The sequence below is a fragment of the Lissotriton vulgaris genome, chromosome 2_1 (genome assembly GCF_964263255.1).
Source record: "Lissotriton vulgaris chromosome 2_1, aLisVul1.2, whole genome shotgun sequence".
Lineage (NCBI taxonomy): Eukaryota > Metazoa > Chordata > Amphibia > Caudata > Salamandridae > Lissotriton > Lissotriton vulgaris.
In genome coordinates, this window is record NC_141687.1 from 583,907,534 (window position 1) to 583,934,237 (window position 26,704).

Here is a 26,704-nt window from a genome sequence, read left to right on the forward strand (position 1 = left end):
ACTGCGCCGAACAAGAAGAATGCACTATTAAGTGCTGCCTGGAGATGGTTGCCAAGCAGAAGACATGATTACCAGAAAATGAGCTGCCGGGATTAGCAAATGTTGTAGATGAGTGCCAATACAACAATAGTGAATAGTGACAAGAACTTCATAACAGAAAAATCAAATCAGAGCTCTGCAAAGGTTGACAGATGTAGAATTCGGTATCCCCAGATCACCATTCAGATTAGACTTTAGAGGCATTGGAGCTCAATGTGGAAGATGACCCAATTTCTATTACCAAATGCTACAGATCCAAAATGAATAGGGGCCCTAGGTGGCTGTGCCCATATGACTTTTTACAGCATTGTAGGAGATAGTAGGTCTTCAATGACATACAGCTATAGCTGTCTCTAGGTAAGACCTAAAAATAAATATATTTTATGAGATTGAGTGATGACAGGATGTGATCCAAAGTGTGAGGAAGCCAGATGAACTGAAGGGCTATAACAGATGAGCTATGAACGTAATGTCCAGAGAGAGAGCATCTATGCTTAAGTTGGTCTCATTTACTTCAAAGGTTAGTGCTTCTCAAGTTATGCTTGTTAGATAATGTAGGGTTCTTGTGGGCAGAAGGATGCTCTTGCTTATTAGGAATCCTTGGTAGTATTAACGAACAATAACAAAACAAATACTCATTGCTAGTGTTATATAACCCCAGGGCCACTGGCATTATGCAGCAGGGGAGGGCCAAAATATGGGGCAGGTTTGAGTAAATTAGCAGAATGAAAAGGCAAATTATGCAGCGTAATGCAGCAGATTTTGTGAAGAATTTCTTAATTATTTTGCAATTTTTACACTTACACAATACTGTCTGGGCATTGGTTGCACCTCATTTGTACCTGTTTAACACTTATACATAGCAATAAGCAAAAGAACGCTGACCAGTCAACCTTTGCAAGGGGCTTTCAACTGCACTGGAACATGTGTCACTGCATTTTATTGACTTTTAACAGTTTGAGCAAGAAACAATTATTGTTTACATTTGCAGATTATGCAGCAGATGATGGAGTATATGTCAAATCTATAACTATGCGAAAAACGCCACGTTCACAAAATTGCATAATTTCAATGTCCCTGTATATAGCTCTAACTTACTAAAGTCTCAAAGCACAAATAACATGCAATACTATTATTTCATTCAATAAAACTTCCTTTTTTGGACTCAAAAGGATGACACTTTGTGGCAGCCTGACAGGATCTGAACCTGTGACTCGCAGGCTGCACATGGTTCATTGCTCAAGGCACATTAATCCAGCGAGTTATCTTCCATTACTTTGTCTTGTCAATACAATGTAGCATACCACCATAGTAATTTCTGCTGTAAACCACGTGGCAAAACAGGGAAAAATATCCAGTGCATTGTTGGGCATAGTTTTGCGTTTCACTGAGATTGCAGGAAAAAGTCACAGTCGCAGGGCAATTTCTTGAACTATTATGTGTGGGGTTTCCGGTAGGTACATTCTGGGTACATGTCGTTGGAATAAGGCAAGTGGGTCAGAGCAAAAACACATTGCAGCACTGCAGACAAAATCTTTTTCTTCTCAGCTTTAACTGGAACATTCTTATATACTTCCACACCATTGTAACCCAATTTCTGAAGGCCATCACATTTCATACACATAATAAGGAAAGTGTGATTTAAAACGATACATTACCGTCACCACTTATCCCCAAAATACAACCGGGTTGGTGTGCAGTGACTGGAAATAATGCCGACCAAGATACATTATTTTCCAATCTCCAGCACCTCAAATTCTCTCAAACTAGTTCTCCATTTGTGGACTCCAGGGGAGAATGATTCTCATTTGTATTGTCTCTATATTAGGAACCCGATATTGTACGTTGTGTGGGCATATTGCAACATTGGTAAAAGTTGCATGATCCACAGCATTGAAAAATGGAGAGACTTCATGGGATAGGAAATGTATTGGTGTCAACCAGTATTTAATATTTACAAGTCCAAATATCCTTCAAGGGTGGAAGAGGTGAACCTCCCTTAAGCTCCAAGGAAAACAGAAATATGTGGGCATCAGCTAAACTTCAGCTGGCCGAAGTGGAGGATATCAAGAGAAAATACATTTAAGGAGAAGCTTGATCATAGGAGCAACGCTGGGCCAGCGGAAGTGTAGAGATGAGGATTGAGCAGCAGAAAGGTTCTTCACTTTCAGGCACTGATGGGCAGAAACAGGACCACACAGTGAAAGGGGTTGTTGAAGGAGAGAAGGGGAAATATTCACACATCACAGTTTTGACTGCTTTTTACATTCTTTACATAAAAGAAGAAAGGAAAAATAGAGTCCACTCTTAAGACTTCTCCAAAAGGTACTCCAAATCTGGCTGCCGCAACCTCTGTTCCATATTTCGGTTCTTGGTGAACTCCTTCAGGAGATCCAGCACCTCATTCTTAAACACATCAGGCGGGGTCTTTGCACCTTGTGTAATAATAAGAAGAAGCAACATTGTACCATGGTAATATTATAATCTTCTATTAATAAAAACTGTAATTGCATGATTGCACTAATTCCCACACAATGACTGACAGCATGGAAAACGTTATACAGCTGTAACAATCTGTTTGCAGTTTGTGTTGTATATTCAGACGTGGTGAACTCTCTTACCATTCAATGGGGGAGGGAGGTTTGAGATATTACAGTGCTTTTCTGTTAATTCTTCGATCGGTTTAGAGCATGTATGTTGATCCACAATATACCAGGAAATTATTTTTTTCACACATCAAAATAGGAGTCTAATGTATGTGTGCTAAGAGACCAGTATATTGATACTCAAAATAATGTGGTTATGTGAGCCTTTAACTACATTCCTGCATCCGGTGAAGCGTGTAGGCAGCATGTGAATCTAGAACATTACAAGCTCTAATAAGTGTTACAGGTAAATAACATTTTCCATTTGCTAAATTTGTTATTGTAGACCGAAATTAGTGCATAGATGGTAAAGCTGTACCATTACTCCTTTAAAGCAATGATTTGGGGGAAACTGTATGAAAGAGCTTCTGAAAGACTGTGAGGCCAACTTGTGTGTCTTACCTAGCTTGTAGGTCGACAAAGAAGTGTTCGGTAAATGTGTGAATATATGTGCACACATCCCTCCCCCCTTGAAGATGTCAGCTAATGAAATGTTTCCCAAGAGAGCCACTGTGTCTCCTATTTAACAAAGTGTGCTCAGTATTTCCAGATCTGAAATGAAAATCTCTAAATGCGATGCTAAAAAATTAAAAGTTTGTTTTTGAAAATGGACGAGTTCAATCATTATATAAGAGTTCTAGTGTGTACAAAGATGTCTCTGCAAGAGTTGGTGGAATGGTGATAACTGTATGTAACTCAATGTACTCATATAAAGAGGCGAGACACATTTTGGTAGAAACCATGAAGTTTTGGTAGACAACACTTGAAGTCCACTTACTTTGCACTGTGAATGTACAGCTTCTAGGAATAAGACTTTTCATGTGAGATATGAAGAGGGTAAAAATCTAATGGTTCAAATTGTGATCCTAAGTAGTCTATCTTGAGAATCCCTGAGGAGACCAGGAAGAACTCTGGAGGTATAATCTTTAGTTGTTCAATAAAAAGCTTTGACAGCAATTTTAAATTTAACCTGCTGGCTACTTTGAAGGTAAGCTGCAACCATTCCTGAATGGAGCATTATGGATGTATTGGCCAAAGCCTTTGTAAACTGAGAAGGTACTTAACAATGTCATAAGCTGAGGCCTAACTGGGATCTCGATCAAGTGTTCTATAGCAATGAACAAACCTCAGCTTAACAAGCCCTAATAATGGGGCAACAAGATTCCTTGAGGATGAACATGCAGTCTTTTTGAAGCTGCAGTAACTGAACTAACTGAGCACCTCTAATATGATTCTGTAGGTTCCAGAGCTTTGGGGCCAAGAAAGAGTGCCCACCTGCTCTAGCCCTTTTGATTTTGGGAATGCGGAGTAGGTTGTGATTGGCTGAAAGCTCTGCGAGGATCATATATTTGGATTTTATCGCAGATGTACACAGGGCCTTTCAGCTCAATGGCCCAAAATGTTAATGTCAAGGCTTTGAATTCTATTCTTAGCTTGATAGCGGGCCAGTGGAGGATTCTTACGCCATTTAGAATTAGCAGGCTTTTGGAGATATTCAGAACAAGTCTGACTGTCACATTATGGACTTAAAGTTGGTATAGAAGTGCTTGGCTAGAACCCAGGCGCTTCACCTTGGCGGAATCAGTTCTCAATGTTCTTAATGCATGAACAATGGACTTTCTAGTGTGCACTGGCAGGAATTTGACGGTCTTCCTTAAGTTTTTAGAAGGCAAAAACAGACTCTTGCAATAGCATTAATGAAAGCCTTGAAAGTGAGGGCATTGTCAAGCTTGCCCTCCAAGTTTTTAGGTCTCGCCAACAGCGCGCATGCGCTGCATAGGAGGAGACCTTTAGTCATCGGTCCCCTTTTTAAGCCAGAACAGTGCACGCGTTCCATTGCCTTCAATGGCAACGCGTGCACGTGTGGCTATTCCCTTGAGGGCTCGAGCTCTGACACCATATGTTTGTAATTAAATTGCAAACATATTGTGTCAGCACTGGTTCCCGTAAGGGAAGCAGGCGCAGGCCCCCTCCTCTCTCCCTCCCCCTGCTGCCAGCGCAAGGCGCAGCGCGCTTGTTTTTTTTAATGTTAGTTCCACAGGGCACAAGCAGGCATTAACTTCGGTCTTTTTGCTGCGATCAGCTGTATTGACAGAAGTGGATGCCTGCTTTTGCCCTGGGGGAACTGCAGGACAGCCGAGAATATTGTCCCAAAACTTCGCGGCTTGGACCTGTAAGGGGTCCATTAAGAGGTCGCAGGGAAAATCAAAGTGGCCGTGTTGGATCTGGGAACTATATTTTCGAAGCTTATCAAAACTTTGGTTTCCCCGGTGGTTCCCACGCCGGTTCCCACTAGTTCCTGCAGGCCAACGAGTCTGATTCTTGGAATCGGTTCAGTTTCAGATGAAAATCTCTGATTAAGTGCTTTACGACGCCGGTGGTGCATTTCATTTTACTGAGAAATTGTTCCTTAAAAAGCTTCCGTTTTCTAATTCCCTGAAACCCACTAACAATTGTTCGGCGTGTGGTTAATTTCATGGGTGAGGTCCACTGCAATAGCGGACTGTACTCCGGCCCCTTTAATAAGAAGGATTATTTTTATTATTATATTGCTATTAGTGTTATTGTTTCTATCATAAATAAGAAACGAATACATTAACAGTGCTTTGGTTTGTAGCTTCCTTTGTCAACCCAAGAAGGTTGAGGGATTCACTCACCGAGCTAAGGTCTCCTCGAGCTCAGTCTAAGGTCATTGGGCGCTAGTATTTAAATCAAGCTGGAGCTGTGCAAACACAGGAGTGTTGGTTAGTGAAAGCTGTGGTGCCGTGTCCACCACTCACTTGGGCATGAACTACAGGGGGTCGTTAATGTTTATCATTAGAATACCTCAAATCATCAACTGTAATGTTGGTTAACTTTTTGAATGTGAGTGGGAGGGGAGAGCGAGAATGCGAAAAAATGAATGAATAAATTAATATGTTTAACACACTTTGTGGACCAGACTGGCCCCCAAAGTGTTGGCAAACCCTAACAAAGCCAGACAAGTATCGTCTCTCTGAGGACAACTGCATTCGGGCCAGACCCAGTAGTATTTTTAGGTACTTTACAACAAGTGCCCCAGAAAACTAAAATTGAATTTATATATGATTATACTGTATAACCTACCCCAGTATCAATGCGTGCATGGAACTCAAATGGTAAATACCCACTCCATTACAGGCTCGTATACATGTAGGTATATCATGTTTGTGTGTCTGAAAGACGTGGCAATGCACACCAACGACTAGGGCGCTCATCCTCGCTCTTGGAGGAGCCGAGTTCGAGTCTCAGTAATGACGCTAAAACATCCTGTGATTCTGGGCAAATCACTTCATCTACCTGTGCCTTACAAAAATGAATGTGTGTCCTCATGTAACGTAACTGGTTCTATGTAAAGCGCTCCGATACCCGATTCGGGTCAAGTTCGCGCTATATATAAACTCTGCAAAAAAAAAAAAAGATGTTATGGTACAGTTGGAAAATCCATGGGATAAGCTTTTTATCTTTGCTCACAATGTTGGTCATGTTTGACGGAGGTGCACAAAATTGCGCTAAAGGGCATCACTATGGATGGAAGCTTGATTTTGTAGAGTTTCATGCTGATTACATTTTCCTTTCCAATTCCCATAGCTTTATTTGCCCACTGATGAAACAAAACTGCTGGACTGAAATGCACCTAACTTGGAAGTAAAAAAGACCTCTCATCAAGGAAGTAAATGGGTTTGTTGTAAATATCTTCAGTATTTTCAATACAATTTGAAAACAAAATATATAATAGACATGGAATTATCTTGCACTTGGATTTGTGAACTGCTTTCCAAAACTGAACCTTGAATTAGACCGTTGAAGGTGATTGACGGAGAAGAGCTTGCCATTTTAGCTCCTGGAGTCATTTTCCCAGTTTTGCGAACCACCTGTTGGTTCTCATTGCGAGAAAGATGCTTGGGGCCATTTGAGTAACTCGCAGGACACTCGGGAGTTGTTCTTCTCCCAAGGATTACTAGATTTGTGAAATATTCATTTCCCCCACTTGAAAGAACAGCAAAATGTTCCCTTTGGTCTGCAAGCTGAATTTTACAGAGGGCACCCTCACTGAAATGACTGCCCCCTTTCTGTCATGTGGCACAAAGGCAGACTGCACGTGGTGCAAGTGCCACTCTCAGAGCCAGCCTCTGCTTCCCAGCTGGTGATGAGATTCAGCAATCTGTTAACTAAGCTAATTGTACAGTACGGCCTTATATTGGCTGTACAGTAGAGCTATTGATTGCACACATGACTGTACATTTCAGTTACGCATTCTGTGTGTAATACACGTCTGTAAATAGATTCAACTGCACTTTGTACAGCCACTCTATAATAGTGATCTCTTGGATATATGTTACTCATGCCTATACCCCGACTAGGAATTACCTATATTGGGGACGTGCTAATTGTTTTTCCACTCACCACGAATGCCGTGAAGGGAACGGCCAGCACTCTCCTGGTATCCCGCCGTGAGGGCAACGGCAAGTCTTCATTCAGGACCGACTTCCGTACGCCGTGAGGGGAACCGCCATTGCGGGACCACAACCACAACTCCCAGCAGCCCCTTGACATCGGCGGCGCACTCCTGAAGCGCCAGCCTGCGCCCAGAGGTGCTACTAAACCGGCAAGCGCACCACGCAGTGTGGGACGCGCGCGGGCGGGCACCAGGCTAAGCCCGGGCAAAGGGCGGGCCATCAGGGGCCTGAAGAGGCCGTGCTGGACCACCCCCTTGACATCTGCAAAGAGGGGTTTTCGGACAAAAAGGTACTGTTTCCTGTGAATCTATTCTTTTGATTGAAAGCCCCTAGGACCTGCTGCTTTGTTATCTATAAGGGCCCATTAAGGACACGTGGCACTTTTGTGTGTAGCTCCTCTCTCTACATTATATTGGTGTGTTTAGTCCACTCTATTTTCTATTATTCAAAAGGGTCAAAGATGGGTATAAGGGCCTGGGTGACTAAGAAACAAATCCCAGCTTCGCCCAAAGCGAGCACTAAACCCACATCCATAGATAGGATGTTGGAGAAAGCACTTGGAGCTGTGGCCTCAGAAATTGAACGGACTGAGAGGCGCTTATCTATTACTCCAAACCTAGTATCTGAATCACTAACTTTGAGCCCCTCATGCAAAACCGAAGCCCTACCAATAGAGTTATCTAATGATCCGCTGGTAAATATAGATACAACGAGTATGGAATCTCCTAATTGTAGCCCCTTAATCCAGCCAGATGGAAACACCAAAGCTAAAGCAAGACCTAAAGCGAAGCCAACAGTTAAAAGAAAAAAACCACAGCACCCCGTTGTAGATGTAGATCAGTCATTGGTGGGTTGTATAGCAGTGGACTCTACATGTTGTACCACTGATCAACCTGTGTGGGTCTCAGCATTGGTGTTAAATTTACAGATCCAAATGAGAGCCATTGTGAAAGAAGAGCTTAGACCTATATTAGAAAGGCTGGAAGGGCTGAATGCAATTTTGAACGAAGGGCTAAAATCAAAAGAGATAGTTAAGGTCAATACCAAGCTTGATAATAGGATAAGTGAGCAGGCCACCAAAAGCCGCTCAGTAGATAAACCTTGTCTTATTTCGAATGAAAGAGCGCTTACACCAAACATAAATGCAACCCCAGAATGTGCACAACAGGCTAGGAAGCATAATGAAAAAAGTGTAGCAAAGTCTTCCTCAAACCAAGCAAATACATTTAACACATATCCATTAGTGCCTAAACGAACAGGGGAAACACAAAGTAAGCAAGGTCAGGTGTTGGAAAAACGCAATCAATACGTGAGTGCAATGATCAAATTTATTGCCCACCAAGTATAAATCTCCCCCCAGCTTCAAATCCCTATGTACTAATTTTAGCAGGTGTACCCGAATTAGGAAAGGGACAGACAGAATCTCACCAAGCACTACAGAATAAAATGTGTTCATTGGTTAACAAACCATAGTGATTTTGGATATGAAAACGCCGAAGACATTTTATCCACAAGAAGGGTGGGCGGGATTGGCGGACGACACAAGGACATTTAAGGAAATTGTATAGTTATTAATTTTAGAAATCTATGGATGACAGAAAGAATTTTAGCAACGGAGTTTGGGAGGAATATGGGTAACATTCTATTACTTCCTTTAGGCTTTTTTTACCCTCCCAACATACCCCAGCAATTTGATTACTGTCAGCGGTTAGGAAGGAGACCTGTGCAAAAAAATCTTGCATTTCTAAACATAGGGCAAAACTGGAGAAAAGAACCCATTTTTATTATCCCCACTGGGAATAGGTTCAGCCCCCTAGAAGGGGTGGACTGACTAGTGGAAGACCCCGAAATCGCCCAGGGAAAAACAACTCCTGCGGCTATTGTTTTTGATCATAAAGGCTATCCTATAGGGCTATACCCCCAAAGAGAGGAAGGTCTGGTCGAAGAGAGCATGAGCGGCTCCCGAAGCAGCATCCTCCCTAAGGGTGGTTTAGCCCGGAATGAAAGTTCTTATCAGTTTATAGCACAGGGAATAGCTGAGCCGCCAGACCCTGAATCAGGAGGAGTGAAAATAAACAACCAGCCCCGGCTGATTGCCAATAAGAATATACAAAACTGTCAGGTTGCACAGGTTTTATCCTGGAACGTGGAGGGCATCAATAACAAAATAGATGACGCCGATTGGATATCTTTTATTAGTCAGCATGACATATGCATGTTCCAGGAGACCTGGGCAAGAGGAGTGGTAACCAAGTCTGGTTTCGCCTCATTTAACAAACATCCCGGCAATATCAGGTGGCGTAGGGAGACCTTCAGGGGGCTTAATTACATGGGTAGGTGCACACTTGGGCTGCACGGCTGTGCAACTTGACAAAGGTTTTAATGATATACTATGTGTCCTATTGCAGTTCCCTCTTAAACCTCCGATTGTCTTAACCCCTTCTGTGAGGCACACTGCTCGTGTGCTCATGACGAGCAGACAAATATCTCAAGCAGCCAAGGTGTTAATCAATGTGTACTCAAGGCCTACTTCAATGGGTAAGGAGTCCACTACTGTGGACGAAGTAGATACATTTTTAGGTAGCATCACTTTAAAACAAATCGTCATAGTAGGAGGGGATTTCAACTGTCAGTTTGAGCCTCTTGAGGCTTGTTTCTTGACAGTCTACTCGAAGAGGACCTCCTTTTAATATACCGGAATCTAGATGCCAAAAAGTAAGCAAATGGTCCACCTTGATAATTCAGATGAATTGCCTTGCCCTTGGATATTCGTTAAGAACATGCAACGGAAGATCAGTGTCTGAAACATCAAATGATTTTACATTCCACAGTAAGGACCGAGGGTTTCTATTAGATTATATTTTCATTAATAACAACTTTTGGGACAAGATGGTTGACTTTAAAATTCTCCCACGTGTAGATAGTGACCATGATGCGTCAGTAGTGGATCTCCAAATTTTGAACCCAGAGAGTGCCAATCTTTCTGATATTCCTAGTGATCCCAAGCTAACTGTTTCGAATTGCAGGAAGAAAGTACGTTGGGCAAATTTTAACCAATCACAGGAAAACATGAGCAGTCTCTATGATGCTTTATTACCCATATTTGAAGAAGCCTCTACCCTGTATAACCATAATAGGGACCTCCTGGACAACGAGGCGATCGAGTTAAATCACAATAAATTAAAAGAAATGTTATTAAATTTCTTTTTTCCCAAAAAACCAAGTAGGCTGGGTAAGTCTGCGCCCCACCCTTGGAATAATGCATCTTGCCGTAAGGCTAAAGGTGCATTAGTGACTTCTATTGAAGCAAAGGATCGCCCTCAAATTAAAACCCTAAGAAGGGCTTATAAATTGGTAGTCCAAGAAGCAAAACATAGGTGGGAAATGGAAAATTGGGATCTACTAAAAACTGCACTAGGGGATAGAGACATGAGGACATTCTGGGGAGTTGTAAATTCCGGCTCAACCGTACCAAAAAAGGGGTAGAACCAAATCTAGACAAAGAGGTTTGGCGGGAGCACTTCAAATCCCTTTACAAGGAGGAAAGGGAGTCTGAGGAACCCCCAATGGCTGGAAGTTCCCCAGTAGTGGACCAACCCCTAGTTATAAGGGACACAGATCCTCCTCTTGATGGCAGCCCAGGCCTGAGTATAAGCCTACATGAAATAAAGGGAGCAATGGCAAAAATAGCCCCAGGTTTGGACAAGATCCCCGGGGATCTTTTTAGGAGTGAACCACTTGTTTGGGCCCCGTATTTCTGGGTTCTCTTTAATGCAATAATGATGGGTATGAAAATTCCTGCCAGTTGGGCCAGTGCGGAGATAATTCCGATTTTCAAAAAGGGCTCCCCATTATTACCTAATAACTACAGACCAATCAGTTTAATCGATATCCCACAAAAAATATTTGCACGAGTCTTGCTCCTCAGGCTCCAATCTTGGATGGAAGATAAGGGGGTTCTTTCCCCCCTCCAGGCAGGGTTCAGGGAAAAACTGTCGACCTTGGACCACGTACTAAGATTACAACTGATGTACTGGAAGACGGTCTACCTGGAGGGGGGTAGCATCTACCTAATATTTCTAGACCTGAGGTTAGCTTTTGATCTGGTGCCAAGGGAAAAACTGTGGTCAATTTTATCCCCTTAAGTGCTGCCTCGGTGCATTGGCCGACGGCAGCACTACCTCCCCAGTGCTGCGCACGACCATTGGACGTCCATTCAGCACTAGTTCCAATGGACAGCGCAGCACTGGGGAGGAATGTTTAATAGCATCTATGAGGTTAAGTGAGATGGGGGCCCGTGTGTATTTAATTCAATGTATTAGGCGCTTACATGAAAATAACTATGTGCAAATAAGATATGGTAGGGACGGAAAACTTACAGCACCGATACCAATTAATAGTGTCGTACGCCAGGGCTGCGTTCTTGCGCCAACTCTGTTTAGCCTCTATATTAATGGCCTGATAGACGCCCTGTCATCAGAAAAAGATCTAGATGCCCCAAAATTAGACTCACGTAGAATTTCAGCAATGATGTTTGCCGATGACATCCTTTTGATAGCTAAATCACCTATGGGGATTCAAAGGGTGTTGGATAGAGTTCAGTTATTCTGTAGGGAAAGATCCCTAGAAATAAATCTGCAGAAAACGAAATTTATGACTCTAAGAGCACCCGTCCAAACCCTTTACTAAACGGTATACCCCTTAAAAGAGTTTCATCTTTTACTTATTTAGGCATCACCATTACTGAATCTATGGATTGGGGGCCCACGTTCTGAAGTCGACATTAAAACTGGCTCAGTCGACAGGGGGCATCATGAAGGTCTTCAACAAGTCAGGCAAGAGTGCTGTTTGCCCGGCACTGGAAATCTACAGGGCCCAGGCACGAGGGGCGTATTATATGGCGCAGAGCTCTGGGGTCATCTCAGCTCCGAGCCACTATCACAGGTTGAGAACTACTATATTAGGAACCTGTTTAGGCTCCCGCGCAGTACCCCTTTAATACCACTCAAATTGCTGATGGCAATAGCAGAGGTGTTGAGTCTCAAGCCCCTACTGTATTGGCGTTGTCTGTGGTCGACTCCAGAACTTCTTCCCTATAAGGAAGAAGTGACTAAAGTCTTGAAGATGAGGGGTGCTGCCAAATTTCCCTGGTTTGCCCACCTCAAGCATTTGCTAATAGACATGAGGATTGCTGGACTGAACCGGAGTTGGCCTGTCCATTGATCTCCAGGAACCAAATAAAGGCTCATTATCAGAACTATAGAATGGCTTTACTTCATACCAGCCCTAAAATAGGCAAACTAACTAAAGCCTTTCTGGAAATAAAGGACAGTACTAACTTCGAGAAAAGTGCTAGATCTTATTAAACCCGTGACTGCAGGAAAGCTTTATCTACAATTTAGATTTGGGGTTTTGCCTCTTCAATGTTTTACATCGAACTGGAGAACCCAGAATGCGGTCTGATGTCCTGTCTGTAATCACCACGATGAAACAGAGATGCATGTCTTTTTCATCTGTCCAGGCTATAACAAAGCGAGGAAGAGATGGCTGGTGCAGATTTGCAGGAGCCTAGGCAGCAGACGCTGTATCGAAGTGTTTAGGATACTGAAGTACGATCTCCGTACCCCAGTTGTCTTCTCAGTTGCAGGATTCCTGTTTTCTATGTGGTGCACCAGAAGGGTTTTCCTGAAAGCATCTAATGATATATTGAATAAGTTATAGCAAAGGATAAGGTTATTATTGCTATTTGGTATAATCTCCTTCTGCAATTTAGCATACGGTTTCATAATGGAGGGTCCTCCCGTTGCACTTTACCAAAGTTTTTTTTACCTAAATTATTTATTTATTTATTGCACTATGCACTTTCCACAAATTAGAATGTGTTTGTGAAATGTTAGCTCATTTCTGCTTAGCCCCATCTTTTTTTTAATATGGAATTAATGTAATCTCCAAACTAAGTTTTTAATGTTTTTAATTCCCTTGAAATGTTATGTTTTAAAAACTCTCTAACTGTATTTGCATAAATGAAAGTTTTTATATGCTGCACTTTTTTAGGTCACATTGACCGAAATAAAGTTTCTTTGAACTGAACTGAATTAATTATAGCGTTTGACCACGTATGAAATGTACAAAACACGAATGTACGAGTACATCTACAACATGCTGATGGTTTCTTTCACTTGGAAGAAAATAATTTCTTAAAAGCTGCTGCTTTCCAATTCCCTGTAAAATCTTCAATTTGTTGTTGCGCTGTTGTGCTGTGATAATTAACTTTACTTGGTTCCCTAAGTACAAATGCGACCATGTATGATCCATACGCTAGACATAACTGTATAAGACCGCAGTCAGCGGCCGGTACAATACTAATGACTGTATATGTAACGTGTAAGCTGTGTAAACCATTTACAATACACATGAACCTCCAAGACGGCTGTTCAACATCTGTACAATGCACACAACTATAGTCGGCCACCTATGAGCTGTAGCCTAGATATACTGCACAGTACACACGTGTTTACTGTACAAAGCATCGGACATTATAATACCAGTATAAACATCACAGTACAACTATGGGCTGCACAATGTATACACATGTATAACATGACCATGTATAGACTAGACAATAAACCCAGCTGCAAGTATGACATGCATGAGCCTACCACGAACGCAAACTGTAACCCAGGTTAACTGCTGGTCGTATCTACTCGAAGAACTCCATAGTGCATGGTTTCCAGCTTTACCTATTCAGGCATGGAGTGCAGACCATCATACGTTAATCCGATAATCTATTTTGTAGTTAAAGAAACGTTTTTAGCCACTTTAGGGGGTAGATATTTGTGGGCTGGTGACACTAAGCCTGCATTTAAAAAATATTACTCTAACCCTAATTTTAACCTAATTTGTCACCCTGGTATGGTTGAAACGGCCCAAAGTAATACACAGCCTCAACCCGATACAAGGGGGCGGCGGAGAACCGGCTAGACTTGTCCTAGATCATGGCTTGAATAGGCTGGCCCTACCTCACCCTGTCTAGCCCACCCTCCTCCTACTATATACTCCAGAGTCAAAATTAGCTAAGGATGCCAACTGTGAGTCACTATAACTTGGAGCCCATGGGTTTCACTGGAAGGATCAGAATCCCCTGTTCCATGGTAGCACCTTCCAGGAACTCCAAACCTCTATGGCAACCCTTGTCAATGGCTAGCACCCGGGTTCTAGAAACTCATTACAAGTGACTTTCATAGATCTCAATTGGGATAATGTGGACTAAAAGACCTATCAAAAATAGAAAAGGTGGGCTCATGCTCAATCCAGACACAGGAATTACAGGAGAACTACTATGGCCACAAGAGAACCCGATGGCGCTGGACACGAGAATGTGTTGAAAGGCGCAGGCTGTAGCCAAGGCTGAAAACTCTACAGTGTAAAGCATATGTTTGGAATCTGCAGAAAATCTCAGATGCGGCTGCAGTTTTCTACCCTCGCCAGCGTTGTTTCCAGGAATAGCCCCCTTGTTGGGATTCTCCATCGTCACAACAGTTTGCAGTAAATAAACGTTCCAGCTAGTAAATGTGCACCACTGTTATTGGTAAGTACATGACTGATGGTGGCAGTCAGTGGTAAGACTGAAGGCTAGGAGTGGTGGCGAACAGAGACTGTAGGAAAATGTTCACAACTTCTACCTCCCCCCAGCATATGTCACTGATTGTTTTTGCACTGAAAACACAGTGTTTCATGTTGCATTGGCCTTTGTATGGCTCAGCTGCACCCTTCATGCACACCCCCATCTTCTTTTTAAGATGACGCCAACATAACTGGACACAAAATTCTCAGTCCGGTCTTCAGAATTAGACACCATGTTAGGTGCCTAAGACCAGACACAACTACAAAGCAGGCCATCAGAACTGGACACATTGCTCTGGAGTAAAAGAAGCCTTGAGAACTGGATGCAAAATTTCAGAGGTCGCTTCACCAGAGTTCTGTAGAAGGGTATCACAAGAACCCTTTTCTGCACGGTGTAGTCATTCTTGCAGTCCAGAGTGCCCACCCACCTCACTTAATGTAGCCTGTTTCACCTTCTTTGCCGATTGCTGTTGTGTGTTGAATATGCATCTTGAGCAGGCATTTTGAACATATAACCAAATGTTGGCAACGTGAAGATCATGTACGTTATGTCATCAACAGTTGTACAGCACATATTCTGCCATCGGTATGACTTTGTAGAACTGTGAGCTGTCTGGAAGGAGTGTCTCTTTTCAGTTTTGTGTTGGTTTCTTCTCAAGACTGTTTTGTTCAGTGTGCGATACATATCCTACTTTAAAGGCTGAATCGATTTTTCTATTTTAGCACTTAATTCCGTTCTTGGGTCCCAATTCTACTTTCAGGCCCGTTATAAATCTGTCAAGCCTATAGTCTTGTCTATTATATTCCATTTTTGTTCCCGTTGTTGGCTCTAATTGAATTAGCCTGTCCTATATTCTGTCGGACCCTGATCCCAGTGTCTTAGTCCTCCTTTTGTTGGATTTATTTCTCACTGTCTGAGTCTGTTTTAGCTATCTTGGCTGTCTCAAAGTCAACACCTCCTTTTGATATCTGGTCACTCTTGTGGGCCCTGATTCAATCCTCGTTGTTGACCTCTAATTCCACTGTCTTTTCTTGTTATATTGTCCCTTGCACTGTCTGGCCCAGAGCCACAGTCTTGTCCCTCTTGGCTGTAGTGGCTCGAATTCAGATATATGCGTACCTCTCACTGTTAGGCCATGATTCCTTTTTAGGTGTCGGCCTGGATAAAGCAGTGCATGCGTTGCTCTTGCCATGCCGAGAGCTTCTTGAAATCAATACTGTTTCAGAAGCCCCTCCCATCTTTTTCATTTGCTGGCGTCATCCTCCATGCTAAACGCTGGAACTTGATTGAAAAGGAGGCTTCTTAGTCCCTCCTGGTTACAGCCGTGTCCACTTCTGGCCTTGCCCACTGGGATTGGATTTTTTACTCTGCGGTGTGACAAAGTGTCTTCAAATTACTCGGTGAGCACTTTCTTTTTCCATTCCCACAATGGCGTGGCGTGGCAACAGCTTTTTAGGTGTCGCTGAGGACCGCGCTTGTTTTTTTTATTGCACCCACGACATGCTCTTACAAACTCTTGTTTTGTTTAAGCAGCGCGGCCGCTCTTTATCTTGTGTTGTTGTAAAGCGCTGTGGTTTTAAGACGCGCTTCATGATTTTTTGTCATGTTGGAGAATGGTGCTGTATATTTGCTGGCTCGCCGAAATCAGTTGAAACCAACTTAAGAAGTATGTATTGACCTCAATCAGAAGCTTGTTTTTCCTTCCCGTATATAAGTCAAGCACAAATAATCCTCCCGGACGACCATTTTCTTTGTCACTTCAACTTAAAATTTTATTTTTGCAAGCACACCGGTCCTGATGTGCAAGTTGTTTCCATTGACCATCACTTACTCATATTACTGTCACACACGTGATACGGAATCACGTCACTGGGAGTGAGAGTCAGTCACCAGATTCGGTAATTGTTCCGTGCTCCTCTGGTTTACGCTAAACTGCTGTCACACAAAATTTCGCTTTCTGGCCCCGGACGCTGACATCTGGTTAGGTCTTCCGGCCTATATTTAGACCACAGGAGCGAGCGCCCGACAGCCCTGCAGCCTTCTCCCTCACCGCAGAGATCGTTCACGTATCTTGGATAGGTACAAACCACAACAGGAAGTCTTTCTCAGCCCGACTCTGGGCTAACTTCATCGCACACTAAAATCTTAAGGGTGCACTACACCATCCTTACAGGAAGGCTGCCCGGCCACCACTATTTCCCGGATTTAATTTTAATGTCTACAGTTTTAAACAATACCATTTTCACGACATTCGAAAGCACTTCTCTAAAGAAAGCACTCACGCAAACAATACCATTTTCATGACCTTCGCATGCATTTTTATAAAGAAAGCATTCACCCAGACAGGACGCATTAGCAGTTACAATCTCTCAGACAACATTTGATTTTCAAGTTTAATTTTGCACTCCCTACCTTTCTTCTCCAGTTCGCAGCACTTTTTATTTATGTTCTTTGCGCCTACGGGTTAGATCGCCATAGGTCACTGTACAATCACTTACTGTTAATTATAGGGTACGGGCCATATTAGACCTTTTGCACTCTGTTTTGCTCCCATTCCTTCCGCAGACTAGAGGACGCTTTGGTAAGTTCTGTCCGCCCTTACAGCAACACAGTTTTAATCGTTTTTCCCATGGCACTTTTTGTCAAGCGAAATAGCCTGTAACAGAATGACGGTGACTCTAACCATACACAATATTAACTGACTAAGCACTGCTTTTCCCTATCTCTGGGGCAATCCAAGTTTACTAAATCATATCTTACGTATGAATACCCTCAGGAGCAGGGCTTTAAGTGGGATGAACAAACTAGGGGGGCTCTCAAAGGGGCGTGGCCAATGAAATTAAAGGCGTGGCTTAAAACACATCAGCCTAAACTAACAATTGCCTCTGCATACTTTGCTTGTGAAAAGAAAAACTTTCCCTAATTTCTCTGAGCCCGATTCACAAAGCCTTTTACTCATTAATGCTGTATTCTGATGCTCAAAGTCCCGATTCACAAAGCCTTTTATTCAGTGATTCTGTATTCTGATGCTCAGTGTCGTCTACCTGCAAAAACGACATCTCTCTGGCAGGGCCAGGCATTATCCAGACAGTGCCCCGGGCGAAATTACATTTGGCACCCCTCCTGACCCTTCCCCCTCGATCTTTCCCTATGTACCCCCTCCTAGGTGATCCTAGTGGGGGGAGGTGGCTTTGGTTTGCTCTCTGGTCTCATGCTGTGGCTGAATACCTTAAACAAGTGAGCAACCTTTTTACACACATTTGCCACGTCACAACTCATTTTAATCACCTATTCAGTTGCTAAACTGGAGGTGAGAGTCCATGGAAGGGAAGTTGGAGAAAGATAATCAGTTGGCCTGGGCCCAGCTCGTCCATGCCAAAAGCTGTCCATGCTTCCTGGTCAGTTAATCCGGATATGCCATCTTTTAAAATTGAATATGCAATTTACCAGAGTTTTAAAACCACTACTTGGCCTGATTTGCTGTAGTTGTAGGACAGAGAAAGGGGGTTAGACTATGGGCGTTACCTGGAGTCCAGCCGGGCAGTTCCATTGCAAATTTTAGGATCACCAATCAAGTTGAAAGTTATGAATTATAAAAATCAAAATTTGTAGGAACATACTTAAAAAACAAGCATTAAAACTGCAATAGGCCTAGCCTTTCATTAAGTTAAAGTTATTTGCTTTGCTATGAAATACCATTAGCAAAGCAAATGGCTTTAACTTAATCAGAGGCGAGACCTTTTACATTTTCAATGCTTGTTTGCAGTATTCAATGGAATCGGGTGGGGGAGAGGGGTAGGCTTCATTTCTGAAGGCCACAAGTGGGTCAGATCCAGTATGGAAGGGGATCTGAAATTCAGAGTTTCAGATTTAATGAAATTTAGGCAGAAGCAGCTTCTTGCACACAGACCGTTCATTTGATTAAATTATCAAAAAAGTCTAGCCAAACAAATTTGTAACTGTGTTCAAGTGTCCACATGCACAGGAATAGTACAGTTACTTGACAAATTGAATCAGACCACTGACGTCTGAAACAGAAGTAGACCTTGGGGAACTAACAGCAGCAATATGTAGCTACCAGAGATACCCCAAAGCAAATGAAGTTATAGTACACTTCAGTCGATACAATCAAAAGAGCCTCGTATTGCGGCAGCCTTTGATTAGCCCGAGCGATCAGTGAAAAGGAGCAGCAAGCTTGCTGCTGTTTAATCACATAGAATCCCGTTAGATACCCTTGTGGGAGCTACCACAGCTAATCGAATTAAGTCGGAATATTGCGCCGACACAGTTTAGGGACATTTACATGCTCTGGCCAGAATCAGATCCTACAGTGATTGCATTGTTGGGCTGACTATCGCTTTGATATTTAGAGTGGGGCATGGTTTGTACAGGAATTTCCAGCCCTGATGAAGTTCCTATAAAAGGAACAATACGTGTTGGCTGTTGTCCTGTTGTTTGAATTCAAGAGGAATAATGAAATCTGAAAAGACCATATTGGATAAAGTGTGACTTCAGCCCTGGTGCTGCCTCCATTTTCCTGCAAACTGTGTCTCTGGATTTCCAGTGAGATCCAACTGCAGCAGGTCTCGGAGGCTACTTGCACAGGACTTTTAAAACCTTGTGGAATCTATGATTGAGGTGCTAAACGTATAGTCAGCTGCAGTATCAATATATTTTAAATATAGGAAAACAAATTAGAACTCTCAGTAAAATATGGATTTCATCGTCATTAGGTGAGCCCCCAAACCACCACGTGCAGGCCACTATGACAATGTGGCATGGTTACCTAAATTAAGCAAGGTTATCTAAATTATGAAGCAAGGTCATCTAAATTACATGGCAACAAAGCTATAATCTGCACATGGGCGTCCACAGACATTTTTCCAGGTGGGGGCAAAATGTTAACGTCATCACCATCCTCCGACATGATGTGTGCCAGGTGGGGCACAAGAAACACTGGGGCGCAGAACTAGGATAGACTCAATTACATGCCAGGAATCCAGGACATGCGACTGACCCTGCCACAGGCCAACAAACACCACCCATAGGGAAAACGCTAAACTTTCTGATAAGGTGCTTTATCTCTGTCTGCTAGGTGTGCAGACTTCCGGGTCCTCGATCCAACACCAATCTAGGCTGTCTTCAGCACGATTCGATTTTTATCAGAATACTTTAAAACAGCCTATGATTAAAGAACCAGATTAAATATACTGTATGCACATTGTATGTTAGGGATTATTTGTAGCACACATATTTACCAATATTGGCTTCTTGGTGCTAGAATTCATGATAACTTTTATCCAAGTTAAAGCACAAAGTCAAAGTTAGTAATAAATAATGCAGCAATCACACACGCTAGTGATTTGCCAGTGGGTGCTCCCTTTACTAGAATTCCCCGGGCATTGCTAAATTTTACACACATTCAATTAATTTATACAAAATAAAATGTATAGGTCCAAATGTTAGCTATATTTTTTAAAAGAAACTTAGAGTCCCTCTATGTGTAGTCAATGTCAAACTGACATTGTGCGCACGTTTAGGGATACAATAATGGCCAGCTCCCTTATGCGGAAGCCCGGCACCGTAAATGTGTGGCACATGCGGCGCCCGCAGCTGCGCCACATCACAGGTCGAGGGATGCTGAGTCTTACACAGTGGTCGAAGTGGGGGAAAAAAGTAGGGAAACAGTGGGCAGAGAATCAGAGGACAGGAATAACCCAAGGATTGGATCTGTGGGTGGAGCCAGAGGTGAGGCTAGAATGCGCAGACATCCCAATTTTTAGTATTTGTTTGGCATTTCACTACCCAGTTTAATCAACCAATGGATACACATGATTATTTAAGGTTATAATGAGTTATTGACATTAAAATATATTCACAAAGTGGGATATGCTTTGAATCGCAGAATGTAACAAATATGATAAAATGTGGAAACACAAGCCATTTGTCTACGAGCCATGGCGTTTCTGTCATCAGCACTTCACCCTTTTTCAACAACAGCATTTCAAACATGAATGGCAAAATATCCTAGTTTGCAAATGTTTTCTCTAAAATTATGGCTCTGCCATATTTGCCTCATAATGCAAGATCTGCTGCATGATCTGACCATTTAAACTAATAAATTGTTTGTAGCTCAAACATATCAAAAGTTAATATAAAATGTGACTTGTGTTGCTGCGGAGTGGATGGCCGATTGTAAAGGTTGACTGGTCACCTTTCTCACTGCTGCGTTTGTATGTTGCACTGGTACTAATAAGGCAAAATCTTTCCAGAGACTGTTAGCATGTGTACACACATCAAAGTAATAAAATATCTGAAAATATACTGCATTACGCTGCAGCCTTTTTTTAATGCATAATTTAGTCAACACTACGGCATAATGTTGTCTTCCTTTGCTGCATAATTATTTCCAGTGGCCCCACAGCAGGCAGCTCATGTTGAAAGTGCTTGTCAATGAAGCAGGGAGACTGTGAAGTTTGCGAACTTAGTTTGGTGTGCGTGCAAATCCTGCATTGCCAATCCCTGGTGAGTTGCAGCTACTGCTGCTGAAACAAGGCCAATGGAGGTACCTTTGGGTAAGGCAGACTGGCCTCAAGGGCAGGGCCAGCCATAGCACTGGTGGTGTCCTGTGCATTAATGTTTGTTAGTGCCCCCCAATGACCACCTCTGCCATGGATTCCTTCACTACCACCCTTTCACTGTGCCCCCCAAGTCTCCATAACCACTCTCTCTCAGATGCATTTAATTTGATTTACAGTGCCACTCATACCATTCAAGGGTGTCAGAGCACTTTACATCACACACATTACACAGAGACAATCAATATGTGTGTAAATCAAGGTATAGAAAATGTTACATAACACTAAGGACTACAAGGTGTAGGAGTCACATGACAACCATACTAGTAGCCCATATAGTTTTATAGTGATTGGTCTGGAGAAACACAATACCCGGAATTTAAAATGTAATACAATGGTTGGGGGTTCTCCGTAATAATAAGAATTGATTTCTGTCCAAAAGAACACTTTTTGGGACATTAGGATAATCAAAGACTGGGGGACTGGGGGGGGGGGGGGGGGGACATTACGCTCTAATTTATACCTTGCAGTTTGTATGCAGCTCTTAGATGACAGTTAATAGCTCTGTTCTAAGTTAGAATTTTAACTTATAAACTGCAAGTAACAAAAGGATCTCTGACAAAAGCAGTAGCCCACTGACCTATTTACATTATGTGCACTTTGTGTTAAGCATGGCGCATGTCCTTTGTAGCCGGTACATTAACCCTCTGAGCTACCTTTCCACGAGTCAAAACTTCCACTAGACAAAATTCTGATCTCTCTCTAGGAAGAACATTAATCACCAGAGTCATCATGACATTTTTATTGTTGCCGAAAATTGCTGAAGGCCAGGAAGGAGGCAGAATGCGTTTTTAAAGCCATAAAATACTTGCAAACATGATGACTCCACCTGAAGTCAGCACCCGGTGCGGTCACACTGGTATCACCGCCCTAGAGCTGGCCCTTCTCAAGGATCCTGTGACCTCAGTGACTGTTGTTCTAGGGTGTGCTGCTTCATAGGCCTGCCCGCAAGACTGGAGGTGAACTTCAGTATGGATAGTGGTGGACAAGCCTTGAAGGTTAACCTACACTTGTCATGCTAGGGTCCACCTGCTGGTGCGAAGACATCAGGGGGCATATTACCAACAACTAGCGATAATTATCGCTATGTTGGTTTAGCGGCAATATTTTTATCCCCGAGCTGCGGCAATTTTTATCGCTTAGGAACCTTGCTATTATTAAGGTTTATCTCCTAAGCGATAAAAATCGGCTGAAAGGCATGAATATCGCTGCAAAGTCAGCGATATTCATGCATTACCGAGCTAATTCTCTTACCCATGTTATCCACCTACCATTGGATTACATGGCTAACTACTGCTCAGGGGCAGGTGTTAGTTTTTGGAGATATTCGCCCTTAGCGCGAATATCTCCAAAAGTTGGTAATGGGAGATAGCGATGTTAGCGACTGTTTCCAGTCGCTAACATCTTGGCACGCCCACTTTGCATGTAATTAGTGATAAATATCCCTGACATGCAAAGCGGGGCCCAAGATGGTCGCTATCTCCTACTAGCTGTCGCTAACTGGTGTTAGCGACAGCTAGGTAATAGGGAGATAATTTTATCTCCGCTTTCTTGGCTTTTAAAGCCAAAAAAGCGGAGATAAACCCCCTTGATAATATGCCCCAAGGACTTCTAAGGTGTTGCGAAGCCTTCTAAGGTCTAGCATGTGATTGTTCTCTTGCAGGAGAGTGGTCTGGTGGGCTGGTTATTAAGGCTGAACCTGGTTCCCAGTTCCAAATTCAGCAGCTCTGACCATAGTGCCACGTACTCTCCCCCACTGAACACCGTACTGCCCCACTGAGAAAAACTCCCACTGTTTCAACTACAACCCAATTGTTGCCCGCTATAAACACATGGATGCGCAAGTTAAATTACGCACTAGACAAGAGCAATATGCGGCCTACAAAAAAAAAAGTAACAACATCCTGGAAAAAGCAGACACTTATAGGGAATGCAATATTTAGCAAACCATGGGAAATGTAAGCAGGAACAACATGGTACCTTAATGCTTTTACATTCACTATTCAGAAATTAGTGAGTGCTTTTGCCTGAAAAGTTAAGGACACAACAGGGCCCTGAATGGACCCATTTCAATGGCCATTGCTTATATCCTTACAAAACGTAAGCAGTATGGTAAAAAGACCACATCCCTGGACGCAGAACCGCAGCACACATTTTGTTTTCCAACCCACACATTGCAGTACCTCCAGGATTGGTGCACTAGCTCCAAGTCCACAGAAAACAAAGACAAGAAAACAAAAATAGCGCTTCACTGGCAAACTCTGTAAAAGTGGCGCTAATTTGTTTCAGTGTGAATAAAATCAGTTTGGCAAGTTTGCTACCACTCTGTCTTACTTTATTTAGTTATTTTTCATATTTTTAGCCTTTTATTCCCAATGCTGCACTTTAAAATTAAAATGTCAGAAAAATACGACATTTCCAGCAAAAGCGACTTTCATTTTTGGATCCATTTCACAGGGAAGCAAATAAAAGAAAGGAGAGGAAAGAGAGTGAGAACCCTGTCTTGAAGTCCCGGTTTTCATGGGTGTCCGCAGGGGGGGCAAGGAGGGTCGCTCCAGGGGTGGGGGGGGGGCGAGTGCCCCTCCTTGCCCCCCCTGCGGACGCCCGTTATCTGCAGCATATTCATTGGCAAAATGACTGCAAACCATTTGAGCGGGAAGCAACACTTTTGTGAAATGTGTACGGTATGCAAATTATTTTTAAATGTTTTAAAATAACTACGTGGCAAAAACCACTGCCACAGAATCGCATAAATCCAGTGCCCCAACTATTGTCTATTGTATTATTAATACATTATTAATGATAGGTAAACAAACGCTTCAATTTTAATCCGTGCACACTGTTAGTTGCACTTTGAAGAAATGAACTTCAACAGGCTAGCATCCCCAAAATAAACATGTAATATAAGAAACACATAACAGACAATGTGTAATATAATCCTGTATTCCCATATCGAGGCTCTGATGATAATTATAAAACACTTGGCATATTGATTTATAAGGACACCAGAAACTCTTGATGGCAATATTAGACCATATTACACGTTTACCTGTTTTGTATTCTTTATGGTTTGGGTGGTGCGGAGTGTGTTGCTATTTGTGTAGCTGACCATCAGAGGCAATTATCCGAGTTTTTTGGGTTTGGTGCGCACCATAACCTAACATTATCTGGGTTTTTCAGTTAACTAATGTTACTGATTTTAAATGGGTTTTTTCAAAGAATTTCAGAGTTTTTATTGAAAAATAAAATAAATAAAAAGGCTCTCGAGCACTGGGCAAGGCCTCTGCACCAGCTCCCACCATACTCAGCCTCTGGCCATGAGCAGCAGCAGTTAGATGCAGGGACTGAGTCCATTTGCATTATGTCCAGCACCTGCCCTGCAAGGCCTTCAGAGGTGCATGGCCAGGGACTCGGCAAAGTGCTTGGCCTCTAGTTAGTTCTTGCACCAAACCGCTCTTGCATCCAACCCCTGCAATACATGATGTTCAGCCTGGCCATGCACCCAACCACACATGCTTTGCAAGAGGTTCTGCAGACAAACCGAGGCTTTAAGAATTTTTTTATCTGCTAGTTTACCGAAATTCTAGATTTCAAGATCACTATTTTTTTAATTTAAGAGAGCTTGAGCTATACACAAGTGTTTTTTTATTGTACGCAAATGACAGCACTTTGTGTTTTTCATTCATTCTCACTTTCTGTTTTTAATCAAGTTTCTAATGGCACCTTATGTGTATATTCAGTTTTTTTGTCTCTGAAATTCATCAACACATGAGCTCGGGATAATGGCACCCATTTCTGAATACAAAATGGTAGCCGTGTGCTCTCAAAGTTTTTGGAATCCACAAGAGTACCACCCACGAAATGTATTTTTCGAATTTTTTTTGCAATGTTTTCTATGCCTGCATGTGTCAATGCCGATCACACTAATTTTCCCAACACTAATACCTCAAAATCTACTGAACAGATTTTGGTCTAAAACAGAAACATGCATGCTTTCTAAGTAAAATAACACTTCCATGCCAAGTTTTGTGTAAATCCGTTCACTGGCTTTACCTGCTGAAAGCAATATTTTCTATACAAAATAAAAATGGGAAATTCAGCATTTTGGCACTCCTTTTAACTGTTTTTGAAAGACAGTCGACAACTTAATCTTTAACATGTAGATACATACACACGTATGCGTATAGTTCCATCAGAGGCTGATTATCTGGAAAACAGTGGGGTCAGAGAGTACTGGCGAGTGGTTGACACTGAATAATGTTATCACTTCACATAGCTGGAATTTTAAATGTAATAAACTTTGTTGGACTACATAAATGGAGAGACTTTTCGTTAAATATTCTACTCAAATCAGGGATAGCTGAAAATGTTTCCACCTATGCTGGCCCATTACCGCCATTGCCTCACTATATGTGACCTCATTTGTTCTAAAAATAATATTTTTGCATCTTTTCAGCCACTCTGATCCCCCGATCATGGTGTCTTCTTTCAGACAGTATTGGGGTTGGTTTCCTCTTCCCTGAAAATGCCTGTTACCAGAGCAAATAATAGTGTACTCACCTGGCGGGTGTGCTCCAAAGCAGCAAATGTTCCACGGCAAATGTGTTACAGTGGCCGAGTGTGTAATGCTTAGAAAGAGGACAGTTTCCCAAGCTCGAACCCATTTCAGTTGGAAATCTCTATCTGAATCCCAGCTGTGCCTTCCAATACCATCTATAACAAACCAGAGTTCCACCTTTGCCCAATTATATTAGACTTCCTGGAAGTGCCAGCTGCCAAGTGCTATACAGCTAACTGCTCTGACGTTAATTATCGCTCACTGGTATATCATCAAGCTGAGTTCAAAGTATAAGAGTTCCAAAATAAATGGCACAGGTCCTAACAGTATGTTAGGCTGAATCATGTAGAACAGACAACCGGGGAAAGCCCATGGCTCATTTGTATAACAGACTGCTCCAAGAGAGCTTGTGGTCCATAAGAAACAGCCTGGCAGTACCTGTGGCCCAGTAATAAATGTCCCAGTCATTGCTCGGCTCGTTGATCATCCGATCGTAGAGGGAAAGTTGTGTTTCTGACATCGTGCTAAGATGTTCCTTAGCAAAGAGGCTGTAAAAGTCACGAGAAAAAAGAAATGCATTTAGTCAAGAGCATCTGTGGCAGATGAAAAAATTGTGTGGTGAGAAAAGCAGAGAGCTAGAGAAGGAGAAATTTATCTGCAACAGAAGAATGAGAGGAAGGTATCCATTAAAGGGGCAAATGTAATGTGGGATGCAGCAAAGA

At 42.5% G+C, this 26,704-nt stretch overlaps 1 protein-coding gene across 1 annotated transcript in view; it reads right to left on the bottom strand.

The window, feature by feature from the left end:
- Positions 1-961: 961 nt before the first annotated feature.
- The window catches only part of SDHAF2 (succinate dehydrogenase complex assembly factor 2), a 34,532-nt gene continuing 8,789 nt past the window's right edge, over positions 962-26,704 (bottom strand). The window contains exons 3-4 of the mRNA XM_086955600.1: positions 26,421-26,530; positions 962-2,474 (exon numbers count right to left, since the gene is read on the bottom strand). Of these exons, the coding sequence (XP_086811726.1) occupies positions 2,347-2,474; positions 26,421-26,530 (238 nt within the window). The 3' untranslated portion in view covers positions 962-2,346. The remainder of the gene's footprint in view (positions 2,475-26,420; positions 26,531-26,704) is intronic.